Consider the following 15,911-nt stretch of genomic DNA (forward strand, 5'->3'; position numbering starts at 1 on the left):
AGTTATTTGTATCACAGTGACATAACTGAACCAAAAAGCTGTAAGGAATCCAATAATGAACATTACTTTCCAAAGTATTTATTGTGTATTCCTTTAATTTACTGTAGTATTAATATTTGTTGACTGTAGGAGACAGACCTCTCTGTCTTGAATGCTAAATGGACTTTTTCACATGAGCAATTGTTCCTTTCTTATGCACAGTAAGTTGATTGCAACAGAAGGTAAATTTTGCATACAATTCACAAGGAAATGAGACTAACTGTTGGAAATAACATCCAGTTTATAGAGAGAAGTGGAAGGTGTCTTGTAAAACAAGGTAGAAACCTCAGTTGTCATTCCCTGATACATTTTGAAAACATATTAACTTCTTTATGACTATCAATGCAAACTGCAGTTATCTGATACCACACATAGTTCTGCAGCTGATGACTGTAGTTGAAAATACCATTTTACAGTGTGTTCATTTTCCTGAAGGAACACTTGTGTCCCTTAACTTGAACAGTAATTTTATTGCTCATTCCCTAGGGGAATGGGAAAAGTCTGATGTGACTTTGCTCTATCTTCTCTTGCACTGATTTATCTTAATACAGTAAAATTGTCAAATTCCTCACTGCAGGAAGGCTGGGCTTGCTTGAGTTACCTCTGGAGGTCATGTAGGCCCTACCTAATTTCCTGATGTCTTTCCAAAAGTTTTGTTTGTCTTCTGTGTAACTGTAGGTGCAATCAATTGCAGTTTGTGGGATGTTTTTTTTTTTTTGTTTTCAAGACATTTTCTGACTCAGCTTGGAATAGATAAAGTTGTGCTAACTTTTGTTACAAGAAAGGACTTGGTTATGTTCATATGTTTTTTAAAAGTTTCTGAGTATAAGTGATTATTGGAATTCAAGGAGTTGCTCAGAAAATGAACTTGCAAATCGAGATGGGAGCTGAAAACTTGGGGGAAGTTGTCCTGCATTTTTTGTGTATAGAAATGGTTTATTCAGGGGATACAAAAAACTCTTTTTAATTTTAAATAAGCAAGATGATGGTGAGGAAATAAAGGGGAAAAAAAGAGGAAGTAAAGGATACCAGCCCTCATTTTGTGGTACATTTATTGTGTGTATAATTTCTAGCATTAAAAGCTGTCTTGGACATACACTAAACCTTGTTTTGTTCCAGAAACTTGAACAGATGGTGAGAAAATTACGTACAGTTCTGAATTAATGCCTTTTTATTCTCTTCTCTGCAGCATTTTCAATTGCAGGGAGGACTTTTTTTTTAAAAAACCCTTGTAGTTACAGTCTGTAAAACCATTGTACATAAACAAATGGGGTTTTTTTAAATTTATCATCACAATCTTCTCTAAAATGCCATTTATTCAAAAATATTATCCTTACTGTTGTGACAAGGAGTGTCTGACTTTTTCACTAGTAAGTTACCCAGCGATGGCTAATGCAGTAATTAAGGTGATTAACTGGGTTCATTAGGCAGCTTTTGATGTATACTCACTGCCAATATTTTCTTCTTATGTCTTTACTTCTGGCCTTAAGCACTAAGGGTTTGATTGTGTTATCTGTGGGATCTGTTGTTCTCTTGGTCTTATCAATGGATCTATTGTTCCTCCTTTGAAAAGAACTTTGAAAGGAATCAGTAGGAGAACTGAAAATGCATAATATTTTGTTGCTTTCTTTTTTTTTTTTTTGTGTTGAAGTACATTGGATATTTTTAGGACAATTTCTAATTAACAAAAGTTATGCTGAAAGCTTTAAAACAATTATGCCATTAAGTTCAAAATCAAACATTTCTCTGTAATTTGGACAATTGTGATACTGAAATAAGTTAGTTAATACTCAAGATGTAAAAGGTTAAATTTCTCACATTTTTGAGAAATTTTATTGAAGGACAAAAATGATGTTAGATGACAGAACACAAGTCTCTCTTCTGAAAAACAGTAGTAGACAAACACATTGAAAGAGAATTTTCATGTATGTATTGTGAGTGATTTCTGTAACCTTAAGTGCTTTTCACCCCTTTTTTCCTGAAGCTTTTCTGCATCAGTAGTTCTGTTTATTTGAAGCCATTCCTCCTGTGCTGTAGCCTTAGCAGCTGCAACAACAAAGTGGGCAATTGTTCAGAGGAGCTGGTTGTGTTTGTAGTTCTATGCTCCAGCACAATTTGTCTTGTAACACCTCAGCTGCACCTGAAAACCCCCTGGCATTCAATCTGCAACACATTCAGCGTCATGTAAACATAATCTCAGTTCCCAAGGAATTTGTGGTCAGAGGAGGCAGCATTGGGCTGCAGTGACTGTACTCTTGATCTAGAGGATGGCGTGAAGCACAGACATTGTGACTTGCTTGCTGTCCTGGAGTGAGGGCAGAACTTCCCAACTCGCCATCAGTGACTGAAGTTTTTGGTTTGGGGCTTTTTTTAATTAAAAAGCCAAACAGAAGCAAATTACTATTAAAAGACTTTTGAAATACAATGACAAAAGATGAGTGCTTTATTAAGTTGGGACCAGACTGTCCACATTGCTAATGTCTTCATTGTGATGTAAGCCATCTTCTTAAGATTATGAAATTGAAAAGATGATTTCCCAAATTACTTATCATGCCACTTAATTTCTCTATATCTCTATGGTTTACCTTTTATTTATATAAGTGTAATTTTTTTGCTCAGACATTTAGCTGTCTGTGACTCAGGAGTGGCCATTATGGCAAAGAGGAGATTGAGGATGTGGATTAAGACAGACTGAAACCCCAGGAAACCATGGTTACATTTCCTCTCCTGCTCCCAAAATGTTGCTTACCTTTGGCAGGCTGTTTCCTGATGTCATGTTTGCTCACATGTGCCACCAGCCCTGCTCTTAATCTCCTCTGACCTTTTAGTAATTGCTGGAGATAGTTCAGAGTTAAATGAACTTTGATCCCAGTTTGTGGACATTTATGCACTGGTGAACTCTGAACTGTAATGACCCACTTCTTCTCTGTAAAGTCTAGCCTTGCAGTTTGGTGTCAGATGGAAAAATAAAGGAAGATAATATAGACCTCAAAAGTCCATATGTTAATCCTATGAAGCTTCAATCTCTTGAGTACAGATCTTACTTTTCTGTTTTATGCTGCACTTAACTTACCCAGGTCTACTTCTTTCCTATAGGTTTTGTTTATGAATCTTTTGTTAGCAGGTGTCTTTAAGTTTTTAGTTACATCAGAAAAAATATATGAGAGTCTTTTTGAGTGAGTGATGACTCTCCACTGGGAAGAGCTAGACAAGTGTGAGGGAAACAGAGATATGGTATTGAAAGATGACTTGTAGAGGAGGTTGAAACTCAGAGGCTGCAGTGGTAACATGAAATTGACTCTTAAACAACAAAACAGTAATTCAGCTTGTGAAATAGCACTGAATGCAGTCCCAAGACTACAGGAGAAGACTTTAATAATTCAGATTTCCAGAAAAAATAGATCTTGACTTTGGCTGTTTTGTTCAAATATCTCTGAATCTTAGCTAGGAAGATCTTAGAAACTGTTTGCCTTTATTCTTCTGCTTAGAGGTGGTTTTGTCAGGACCAGGAGAAACCAGGACCAGTTTGCAGTGTGGTTATAGGTAGCATGTGAATTGGAGGAAAGAGGACAGCAAATTACTGTTAAAACTGTAACATGTTCTTCTCCAATGAGAGATAAAGCTTTAAAGTAATTGATATGGTACTAACTTCCCTAGTCACATAGTCTAGTCCTCTTATAATGGAAAAAAGGCCTGGAAAAAATCCTCTGAGATTTTAGCAGATGATCAATTAAGTAAATAAATATTTCACTAACATTTTGTCTTGCTTCAGAAGATTATGATTATTGTTGCTATTACTGCTATTTTCTCATCTGCTTGCTGAGACTTGTTTGGTTGGCTTGTTGCCTAAGGTTAACAGTCTTGGTTACAAGAGCAAATACTGTGTTGGGGTCAGAATACAGAAAATTACCATTTTGTAATTGACAATAATTTATAAAAATGCCAATATAATGTCTCTTTTTGGTTGCTCAATTTTTTCTCTTGGTTTCCTGGTTACTCTTGGAATAGTCCTTCATAGTTCTCTTAATTCCTGTAAGATGACCAAAGAAAGCAATGAATTGAGTGAGTTTGTCTGCTGGAATTTTTGCTGTTGATATGAGCTAGGCCTTGAGAAAATGTCTCCAGTACAAACAAAATCTACCAGCCAGCTTCCTCTGGTGATTTGTCACTATGCTAAGGATTTGCTGGTGTCTTTTTGATATCTCTGGCTTTATCTGACAAAAAGGAAATAGTTTGTGAGCCCACTCCTGGTTTGTTTGGCTTGCTGTCTAGAGACTGATGTGGGCACACAGAGCAGCTGAGAGGCACTTGGTCTTTCCTAACCTGGATTCCCAAGTATGAGTATCAAAAGTTCATCTCAAAACCTTGCTTTTCTTTTACAGTGTCTCTTCTGTTTCACTTCAAATGAAGATTTGCTGTTCCAAAGTACAGTGTTTAATCAGTGTCTGCACTATGGATTTGGGAGGGCACCACTTGTTCTAGCAGCATATGAATCAGGTTGAACCTCTGTCTGGGTAGATACTGAGAAGTACTTTCAGGTCCTTATGGTCAGTCCTTTGAGCCTTGGAAGGATGGCTGTTTTGGCTCCCCACCTGTTGAGGATGGCTGATTGGATTGTGTTGGTAGAAATAGGGAAAGTCCTGTGCTCTTAGCACTTCTCTTGATTCCCTTTAGCAGTGCTTCAGGTTTGGGCTATTCAGTGAGACATCAGAAAAACTCAAATAACTGTAGCTCCCTGCTCAGGTCCTGATCATCTCCAAAGTGCCAACTTTGTGCATTTAAGCTGTGAATTTGGACTCTCAGGAGGACTGAAGCTGAGCTGTTTCCCCATGAGTGGCTTTGCAGCCATACCTTGCTGGCTAAAGCAACAGCCAGGTTGGTTGGTTAAGTTTCCTGCCTCACAAGACGCAGATTTCTGTTTCTATCTCAGATTGGAGATGAGCAACAATAACAATTGGTGAATTCTGACTAGGAGGTGACCTATTCCTTTCACCATTCACTTGAATTTAGCCTCCTGTAGTGCACTGTGATTGCTGATAGTCTGGTGGACAAGTTTTGTCTTCATTAATAAGCCATTGCATTGTAAAAGTTGAATTGAATCCATTAATATCTAGTATTCTAAATAGTCTGATAGTTATTTTTTGTTGGTTTTAGTCACATCTTCAAATGACAGATATATACAGTTTATAGTCAGCATAATCTTTTAAAAATTGAAACTTACCAATAATGGTTCCTTATTAAATGACAGGTGTTGGTCTTTTTAGTGTGATATTACAAATGTTAGTATTAGCACAGATTAATTAACAAGTCATCTAAATTACTAAAGTTTTTAAATTGGCTTTTAGTTTACCTTATTTAAAATCACATCTCATTTGGAAACAAATTGTAATTTGATTTGTAAATGGAATGTGTAGGCTTTCTATAGTATGTGTACTTCTTACATACTGTTTTTAGACATGATCATTTAGAAATTGAGGTATAGTAAGTGTCCTAAGTTGTGCAACAGTGAAAAGAATTTGAAAGATGTTTTCAAGCCTGGAGGGCCAGGAGGTTTTTTGTGATGTGCATACTTTACCTAGTTATGATTCAATAGGCTGTGGTTTCTTAAAATAGTAAGTCACTTCTATTTCTCACTTGGGGTAAGTAATTCAGGAAATTTCTGGAATGTAAAACATCTTTCAAGTGGGGCTACTTGTGCCTCATTGGTTTCTTTGTAGAAACCAGTAGAGTCATGATTTAATTTCTCGTTTGTGTGTTGCTTCACTTTGCTGTTTAGATCTGAATTTGGGAAAAGATTTGCAAAATAAGTATGCCAAATAATTTAAACACAGCTCGTAAAGTAAAACTTGTCATTCCTGTAGATTATCTTTTTATCTGAGGGAAGTCTTTTTTTGAGAAATTAATTTAAAACTCACATACAAGAAGTATAGGATTTCTTTTTTCCCTTTCATTTCATTGTAGATCATATTTTTCTCCCTTCCTCTTTCTGTTCAGAATATGCATTTTAAACTGTGGGATAAAAGTCCCATATTTGTGTTAGATGGTTTTCTTTATTTTCAAGGATGGTATTGGGGCCTGCAAGTAGGATGCTTTTTTATTCTGTCATCCTCTCTGCAATCTCTACTCCGTGCTCTGTGATGTGCTGGTTGCTTAGCAATCCAAGCTACAGACTGCAGCAGGCTGTTGCAATAGTACTGGTATTTTTCTTCAGTTTTGAAACCTTTTTTTTTTGCTGCATTTTTCTTCTGCAGAGGCTACTTTATTGTCAGTGTTCAAGCATGCATTTTGGGGAATGCAGAATTAAGCTTTGAAAATTAACCATAAACTTACATGTTGATCGTTTCTTACCCTGTAATGTACCTTGAGACTACTGTTTTCTGGAAAGAAATAATTGGTTTTGTTTCAAGGCCTCTCTGTATTTGTAGGATATTTATGTTTTAAGGCTTAATATAAGGAAGCTACCTGGAAAATCCATGTTTATTGGAGCATGTATTTGTTACATCTGGCCCTGTTCCCTTCTGCACATGGCGTGTATTTGAGATGTCTCCCAGTGAGTGTGTACCTCTGCTTTATCCAGGAGCTTGTTGAGAGAGCAGGGTTGTCTTCCTTATTCTGCCATCCCTGAAGTGTGTTGAGCAATGCTGGCAGTACAAGTGTGGTCTCAGCTTGAGTGTGTCTGTCACTGTGTGACTCAAGCAATGACACAGGCTCCTCTATAGTTTTATACATCTTGAGCAGATGATCCTGAGGCTGCAGATTTTTTTTTTTTTCTTCTCTGAGTAATGAGAACAGTGTTTTTGGAGGGGTTGTCTCCTTGCATTTCAGAGGAGCAGTAGCTCGATGCTGTTATGTGTGGTCTTTCAGTGGGAGGAAGTAAATCTTGGTGCGTTCCTTTTGGACAGACCTAGAATCATTTTGTACTAAAAAAAAAAAAAGGGGGTCTCCAAGAAGTTGTGAATCTTGAAGCAACAGAGACCTAATACTCTGCAGATAATAAACCAGCCTCTCTTTTTGTACACAACTTTCCAGCTTATGATTGAGGACTGCTGCTGGAATACTACACCTATTCCGTTTTCTTTTGAATAAACAGAGAATTTAAGTATTCAGAATTATCAGCATGCTGTTTCATGGTAGAAGGGTATATCAAAACAGGATTTAATCTTTGAGGAGTTGTCCCTTTGATTTCCACAGCTCATCTGAAAGTAGCAGGACTTTCTCTTCTCATTTAATAGAAAATTAAATCTTCTGCCCTTAAATTTGTTACTTCTTGCAAACTCCACAAATAATCAAAACAGATGTGCAGATTTGAATATTTGTTCAAACAATTTCATGTTTTAAGAGCTGAAATAGTGTAAAATAACTCACACTGCTAATTTGTCCCATCGTTTAAAGAGCTTTCAGTGTTCATGTCTGTAAAACATGTATCTGATTCTACAGCTTTTTTTTCTAGTGCTTGAGAGTTAGAAGCAGAGCTCTTGCATTTTAGAGACAAGCTATTATGTTCCTTAAATTGTGGAATACCAGTTTTGTCAAGAACATTTTCAGGCCTTCTAGAGACTTTCTGTGGTATTGTGGGTATCTACTCACCCTGGCTAAAAAATACATGGTACATTTAGTACTTTTTGTCAGAACTAGATACTTTCTTGACTGCAAATATAAGTGAATGAACACATCTGATCTGCAGTAAAAATGCTGGCTATTTTAAAGACTATAAGGAGGCAGTAAACCCCATCTTTTAATACTAAAATATTTGCTAGGTAAAGACCAGTCTATTGCTATTATTTCAGCTGTTTCAGTTGCTTTTAGGCTATATGGAGAATGCCAGTGTACTTTAAAATGCTTTTTATGAGCTCCTTTTATTGTAGAGTGACTGTGAAATCCTAATGTGAAAGACTGAGGAAATTTTGGTAACAAAAAGCAACATTGAAGCCCTTTATTAAAGAAAAATCCTGACTGCTGCCTTTGGTTGCTATTTGACCACTTTTCCATGTGGAAAGGGGTAGCACTTGCATAACAGAGTAATAATTTTCCTGTGTTAAGCTGTTTTGCTTTAAAGTAACTTGTGCTTTGATTGCATTTGTTTAGGTTAAGATATATTTAGAAAGACTTGACTGCTGGGTAATGCCATCTCCATGAAAGAAACCATTTGTAAAAACCTGAGAAGTCAAGGATATTGGGAACAGGATGGGAAGATGAAGTTTTATAGAAGCACCCTTACTGTCTCCACTCTCTCTGTATTTAATCTAGCCTTAGTTTGTATCGGCTGGATGTTTGGCAATCACATCCATCTCCATCAGGAGATGGACAAGTTTTCCAAGTATAGCTTGTTGTAATTTTCAGCTGTGTACTATGCTGAGGAAGCACACCAGAGCTGACCAAGGGATCAGAGTTGTCCAGGGTTCAGAACTCCAGAAACATTCCTGGCAATTTCAAACCCCATCACTGCCATAGGTGGCTCAGTGTGGTATCCCTGGACTTGCTGCCTCCTTCCACCTCTGTGGCAGCAGCAGGATGTACTGCTTGCTCCCTTGGCTGCCTGGGTTTTCTTTCCTGCAGGTAGATTTTCTTTCAAAACCAAGAAACTCCCAGAACCCTTGTTACTGGGCCAGGAATAAGCCTTTCTTAAACATCCCATAGAATGCTGGTTCACCAGAATGAAAGTTTTCAGGTTGCACTTAACATTGGGGAATATGGAAAGGGAGGAACTAATTTGGACTTGTATGTTGAATTTTGCCATGACATCTTGCAATGTAGTTTGTGGTTCTTTTAGTCACTCTGTATGACTTGGAGGTGTCAGACAGAAAACTTTTGTTTTCCTTCGATGATGGTACCATCGTTGGAAATTGTGTTGTGTGTTTATAAGTACAAGTTTTGTGGTTTTAAATACATTTCTGTTAAATTATATACAAGATTTACATTTGTGTATTCACCTGACCATACATCACAAGGCTGGAAAATTTAGTTTTTGAATCTTGATTACATGCTAAGAGTCTAGGTCTATCTTAAGCTGCATAACTAAGACGTTTGAATTGCACAGGTAATTTTTAGCATCTGAGTCTGCAGTTCTCAACGCTTACAATTTGCTTATGAAGTATGTATGTGTAATAATTGAACATGGCATAATATTCTATCTGTTGTAATATTAAAGTGTTACAAGGGGAACCTAGGGAGATGCACTCTGAAGCTCACCTTGCAGTCAGCAGCCAAACTGGTGTTGATGAAAGACTGTTAAATATTGTGTGAAGTAATGGGGTTTTGGCCCTATTGAAAACATCTTCAGAGAGGTTGCTTGGATTTTTTTCTTCCTAGAAATAAACATTTTGCTAACAATTATTAGGTGATAAAGGGGAAACTGTACTCTCTTCCCTTAGGAGGGCAAACAGAACTTGGATAACAAGGCACTCGAGTAGTTTTAAAAAAGTAGATGATGCATGGACTATGCTTTTTAACATTGTAAGTCAATTTTTTTGGAAGTCAGCATTGCTTTTGTGATAGTTCTAAAGGGTTTCAAAATTTATTTGGTCAGGCATATTTATTTGGCACAGAAATGATTGGAAAACTCTTGATCACAGTTCTGCATGTAGAGGATTTCACCATGGTTTTTGTGTTTGAGCTTTGAAATAACAATATTTTGTTGCAATTGCTTGGCTGACTCCATTGGAAATAAAATTTGTTGTCTTGCTTTACTTGGAAAAGCATGCTAAAGCTTATGCTGCTTCCTGTTGGAAGATAGCAGTGAGTTACAAAATTAGCACATTAATGCCAATTATAAATATAATATCATCCCAGTGGGAATTTCTCCTTTTTATTCAAGAGAATGCATACGTGGTGAGAAGACTTCAGCTACTCTGGGAACACAAACATATAATATCTATCCACAAATAGCTGACAAGGCAATGAAACAAAATTTGGCTGAAAAATCTCAAAATCAACATTCATTCTTAGGGAGGCAAATGTCATAGAGTTTCTTGCTGTATAGTGTTCTGTCAGTGGAGCAAAAAAGATAAAATATTTTTAGGCTTTGCACTCCTTAGAGGTTCTAACTTTGGCTCTATCTTTTATTTTGTTGGCGTAGGTCGCTGGATTTCTTCCTTTCCTCATCTTTTTCCCTTTTTACTCCCTTTCATAAACTGTGCTGTTTGAGATAGTGCTCGTCTCTGTGTGGGAGGTCAGCATGCAGAGAAAGGGAAAGCCTCTATTCTTCAGAGCCTTTACTGTTGCCTTAGAAAAATTAATTTCCCAGCCAAACAGAGAATGGGCCATGACTGGGCGCTTCATTTTGTCTCTCTTGCTTCTCCTTTTCAAGAATAAACTTTAAAAAGCCTGCAGATAGCTAATAGGCTTGGCATGGAAACCTGAAAGTGGTGGAAGCTGGCAGAAGTGATTCCCAAGTATTGTGTGTGTGGAGCTAGAGGCGGAATATGGTGCCCTGAGCAATGGCAGACTGGCTCTGTGCCATGCTCCATTCTCCACTTTTCTTGGAACTGCTCCTTTGAAGATCTAATTATATGGTGCCAGGAGACTCTGCAGATAGCTCAGCAGTAACTCCCACTGTCGCTGTACTGAATTTTGGTTTATTTGGGGTGCAAAACTTGCACACAAACACTAGATTGTATCACAGCTATCCACAAGTTTTGGCCAGTGTCCAGAAGATACAGTATGTTTTAGTGTGGCTGTTTCTAAACTGCTAACTCTGCTTTAGACTTATCTGTGTTTTTCAAAAATATTAATTCATTTGATTCCCCTTGCCTCCTTTTTTTTTTTTTTTTTAATCTGCTGCTGTGTGAGGTCTGGTGCTTAACCTCTTAACCTGCTACAGACTACCCAGGTGAAGTGTCTTTCCAGATACTAAAACAAAATTATTTGATCAGTCTGAAATAATTGAGTGAAATTTGTAGGAGGAAGGTGAATTTTAGAGAATGATTTTTTAAGTGTACTGTCACTGAAGGTTGTCTTTAGAATTGATCAAATGACAAATTTTACAAATAAATGGTTCTCCAGAAGGGTTCAAAGTAGCTGCAATTACAAGATAATGAATGCTGCCAGAATGATTTGGGATATGATGTGCTTTCCTGACAGTGTTTTTACTGTTAACTGTTCCTCTTAACTCTTTTGCTTAAGAAATTAATATTCTGCAACTTTATTACATATTTTAGAATTAGTCTCTAGAAATTAAATTATTAAAAAGTGGGGTTTTTTAGTGATTAGTTTTTGCTGCTGTTTCCTACTTGCTCTGTTAGAATAAGAGGCGATTGCTGTAGTAATGAACAGTGGAGATGAGAGGATTTTCTTGATCTGATGCTTTAAAGAAGGAAGGGAAAAGGAAGTCTGTGGGAATGAAGTGGGAGTAATATGGGTTAAGAGTATCTGTGGGGGAAAACTGGGATGATGAACTTGGGTACAGGAGTGAGAGTGGCTTGGTGAAAATTGAAGTTGTGTACTCAGAAGGGAGGAGGACAAGATGAGAAGGAACACTGTAGTACACGTTAGATAGTGTGAGACAGAAAGTCTAGACAAGAAAGTATGTTGTAGGCCTAAAATTAACCAGATCTAAAAGAGAAGAATATTTCTGTGACAGTGATTTTTAGTTCTCAGAAGCAGATAGAGGAAGAAACTCCAGTTTTGGAAATTGCCTTGGGTGTGGCTGAGGCTCAAATTCAGAAATGTAGGAAAGCATCTTCCCTTCTTCTCCACTTAGTGTATCAAGCAGTGGCATTTTTTTGTATTTTACCAGCTGCTTTTTCTTATGACATTTCTCATAATTGGGAAAAGAGAACAACTTACTACTTTGATTAATTTTTAAATTTAAAATTGTGAAAAACACCATTTTCACAAAATGAATTCTGTTATTTTGAAATGTAATGCGTTTAGCAGAGTTGTGTTTGGTAGTGCAGATAGCTTCTGGATAGCTTTGGGATCCCTCTGCTCTGCACAAGAGGAGACAAAAGGTGTGGTGTATTTAACTCAGTAGTTTAGTGAATGCAGCTGAGGGGAGAAGGTACAGCTGTTCTGTATTAGAGAGGGCCAGAGATAGCACAGGATCAAATAGTTACAAACTGGTTCCACATTAACCTAGCTGGAAACAAAATGTGGTGGTATTGTTTCTTGTTTGGTTTTTTGAGCTGAATTGCAGGAAAACTGAGCTGCTTCTGTGAGCTGCTGTGTGTTGGACTTGCTTGTAGTAACAAGGTCTGCAGGCTCAGGATGTCCTCTCTGATGCTGTTCCAATTGACTTCTTTTTCTTTTTCTCTTAAAACCATATCATTGGTTAGTTGGTTTGTATTACGTGGCATATTTGAAATGAAAATGAGGAGCATTCCTAAAACTTAATGATTATGTAGATAGCTGTATGTATTCCTTGAATACTACTATTAAATACTTAGTGTGATGCTTTTTGTTCATGAGATAAGGCACCCAATGTTAGTGGTAATGTTTTAGTAACTCTCCTCTCTTCACCACAAATGTACTGCCAAGAAAACTGTCTTCTGTGGTGTAGGAAATGAATATATAATTTCAAAACCATAGCATTAAAATGGGTAATAAAAAAGATCTTGCATTAAATTTTTTAATCTATGCATTGAAAAGTGTATGTAGATCAACATATGCTGTGTGTATGCAATAAAGTATGTCCTTTCCTTTCTTCCATTTCCTCAGGTGTATGTGGAATTTGATGACCTTGAATGGGAAAAGCGAGAATGGGTTAAAGTTTATGAAGATTTTGCAGCTTTCTTGGTGGAGTACCAGCTGGTCTGGGCGAAAAGAAAAGACCCAAGCCAGACTCAGGGATCAAAGATCAAACAAATTCAATGGCCTGCATTGGTAAGATACTTTAACAATTGCATTTACTAAAGCATTTAATTCTCTGTAATTCTATCCTTAAGATACTGTCTAGGTTACTCCAGTGGTGATGGGAAGTGGTGAGCATGGAGGGGGAGAAGGGTAAGAAAATGATAAGAAAAAAGTAGTCAAGCATGTTGGTGTTGGAGGGGTGGAGTGATGAGATAATAGTCACTCATCTTCCTTTTTGAATCAACCTAAAGCACTGCAAAAGTGGTGTCTGAGTGACACAGTAGGATTAATGTCACTTTGCATAGTCAAAGCATCTTACAAAGATAAACTTACCAGTAACATATCTTACTGCTCTGAGGAGGATTGAAATTAAGGTGAAAAATAATCCCTTAAACTTGTGATACCCTCAGCTTCCACAAAGAAGGTATCTGAAATTCAGGTCAGAGTTCAGAAAGATGAGAAAAGATTAATCAAGTAAGTGGTAATTGTTTGCCTGGTTTATGAGGTGATACTTGTGACTCTACTCTTTCTGGATTGGTGCCCAAGCATTTAAAGCTGTTGAGATAACTGCTAGGAGGCTGTGTGCATTTGTGACATGCCTTTAGATATATCTGATGAGATAATCTAAAAAGCAATAAACATGTGTGCCTTTTTTCTCCAAAGAAACTAGTAGTGCTAGCAAAGTCTTCAGAAGAGCCCAATAGATGTGAGATTTTGGGAACCTACTGTATTGGAAGGTTTTGCTTTGTGTACAGTTGGGGAAGATAGCTCATAGACTAGTGGGTGAAAGGGGCTCCAACAAATTTGTGGAAATGATGAAGGGAAGTCTTAGATATATTTGATAATAAGGTTAATATCTGTAACTCAGTCCTGGTTTTTTAGATATTTACAGTCATCATGAATTTAGATGATGATATTTTTTTTCCTCTGGCTTTTGCTGTATTTGTTTCCTTTCAATATAGTGTTAATATTCTCCTCTCTGAGCACCTGATGGATTTCTTGGAATGCTATTGTGGGATAATTTTTTTGAAGCTGGGGTGGGAACAGTCATGCTGATGGTCATGAAGCAGTCTGGTCAAAGAAGTCATAGATGATTTTGGATTGACTTATTCCTCTTCAGTTAATACTCTTACTTGACTCAGCTTGTATGTCTGTGCTAATGTACTTGAGTAAAGCAAGCTAACTTTCTGGATGTGCAGGCTGAGTCATATATTTGCTTGTACAGGCAAGTTAGTATATCCTTGAGCAAGAATTTTTAGTTTTAGGGAGCCATGATAGTTGCTCTTTGAAGCCACCCATCTCTCCTTGATTGAGATGGGTCTTCTAACATCTGTTAAAAACTTAGTTTAGTGTCTAAGTACTCTGCTATTTTACATGCTTTTAATCTCACCCTCTAGGATAGAGATCCTTCTTGGGTTTAGAGGGGGTGTATTTCTATAAAGCATTCTAGCCTGGCTGTTGATCATGTCCCCAAGTGGAAAGTATGTATTTGCTAATGTGTGAAAGTTCTGGTTGAACCTTTCTCCTAGCAGACACTTTTATCAAACTTGTGCTGGTCCAGCAAAAGGCAAAAACTTCTTTTCTTCCATCATTATCTTACAAATCCTGTAATTTTTTTAATGTTTACATTTTTGAGGCAGCTGATAGGCATGAGAAGGAAGATTTTCAAAAGATCTGCCTCCTGCTTTTACAGTTAAAAAATTGAAATCGTATAGGCTGAAGTGAGGCTCAAATAGCTTCAGGTCACAGTTTTCAGATGTTAAGGATGATAAATTCTCAGAAATTCTCTCATTTATACTTGGCCTGTGTACAGATGTTCTAGCAGTTTTCCTGAGTCAAACCCTCTAGTCACCCATTCCAGAAAAAACATATTGGAGGGAAAGTGCAGATACAGGATACTGGCTGTAGTTAAAGCAGATTCTCTCCACAGAGACCTCCCAAGGCTTTTTTGCTGTGTATCAATAGCAACTCTGAGCACACCAGGGCTTGGGGAGCAGTGAGGGTGCTCCAACTGCCATGGAACTTTTGGGTTTTGTCACCAGACTATCAAAACACTGCAGTGCATTGGAGTGGGTGAGCTATGTGAAGGTTTGTGTGGTGTGTTTTGGTTGTGGAGGGGTTTCTTGTTTTTTGTTTGTTTATTTTCCAAAATAAGACTGACTAAAAATAAGAAAACATGAAAAAGGCGGTTAAAAAAAATTATTTGTCAAACAGGAATAGGAATATTTGCACTTTTATGTGAAATCCCAAGTGTGGATGTGGTAATAAGCATATTTTGAAAAAAGCTGAGTCTTGATGTAGCCTTTAAAGGAAGTCTCAAGCATTCCCATGCATGTGAACAATATTGAAAAAAAATCATACCAAAAGAAGAGGTTTTGGTACAGCTTTATTTTGAATGCTAACATAAATGCAGCAAAGCAATATTTTTGAAAATTTTATGTGGTATTTCTCTAGGATCTTTGCCTTCAGTGGAGTGACTGAAAACTGCTTGTTTATTTCATTGGTTATCACCTTCTCTTCTTTGATTAATGTACCCTGTATTTACTGTATGGTATTCAAACCTGATCAGAAGACAAGGTCTGCAGTTGCTGTGGGCTTTTTTTGGTGGGTAGTTACCAGTCTAGTGTCTGAGTACTTCAGTTACTGATTGCTTTCATCACTCAGTTGTGTGATATGATGTGATCTCCACTTTACAGATGAAACTGCTAGAATGCAAGTTGTTCACACATGCTGCTATTTTCAAATGCATGAGTGCCTGAGGTGTAGCTATTCTGAAAGCACAGCATCCATTGACCTTGTGTAATGATGCTTTAAGATTTTAGGCTCTATAGTCAGGCTGAGAAAGGGGGAGATGGGGGGCGCTGTCTCTTTTTCCTTGTTTAGAAACTCAGTTACAGGAGAGGAGTAGACTGTCACCTGAATTCAGTTTCTCTCACGATGAGATTGTTGAAGTGAAATTCCTGCCTCAGGTGAAGAGTTGGCTGTAAATGAACCTGGAGCCCTATTGCCAGTAACAAGCTTCATTGTGATGGCTTCATGTGATGACTTAGACTGGATACCTCTGCCACTGTGCAGAGCTGAGA

The 15,911-nt window shown here is 37.4% G+C and overlaps 1 protein-coding gene across 2 annotated transcripts in view; it reads left to right on the forward strand.

Annotated features, from left to right (window-relative positions):
* JMJD1C (jumonji domain containing 1C) overlaps nucleotides 1–15,911 on the forward strand; it is a 178,228-nt gene that overhangs the window by 57,089 nt on the left and 105,228 nt on the right. For both annotated transcript variants that reach the window (XM_059851108.1, XM_059851107.1), the window contains exon 2: nucleotides 12,694–12,858. Coding sequence is in view for 1 of the 2 variants with exons in the window: in XM_059851107.1 (XP_059707090.1) it covers nucleotides 12,694–12,858 (165 nt within the window). In the remaining variant the exon portion in view is untranslated. The remainder of the gene's footprint in view (nucleotides 1–12,693; nucleotides 12,859–15,911) is intronic.

Source organism: Haemorhous mexicanus, chromosome 7 (genome assembly GCF_027477595.1).
Source record: "Haemorhous mexicanus isolate bHaeMex1 chromosome 7, bHaeMex1.pri, whole genome shotgun sequence".
Classification (NCBI taxonomy): domain Eukaryota; kingdom Metazoa; phylum Chordata; class Aves; order Passeriformes; family Fringillidae; genus Haemorhous; species Haemorhous mexicanus.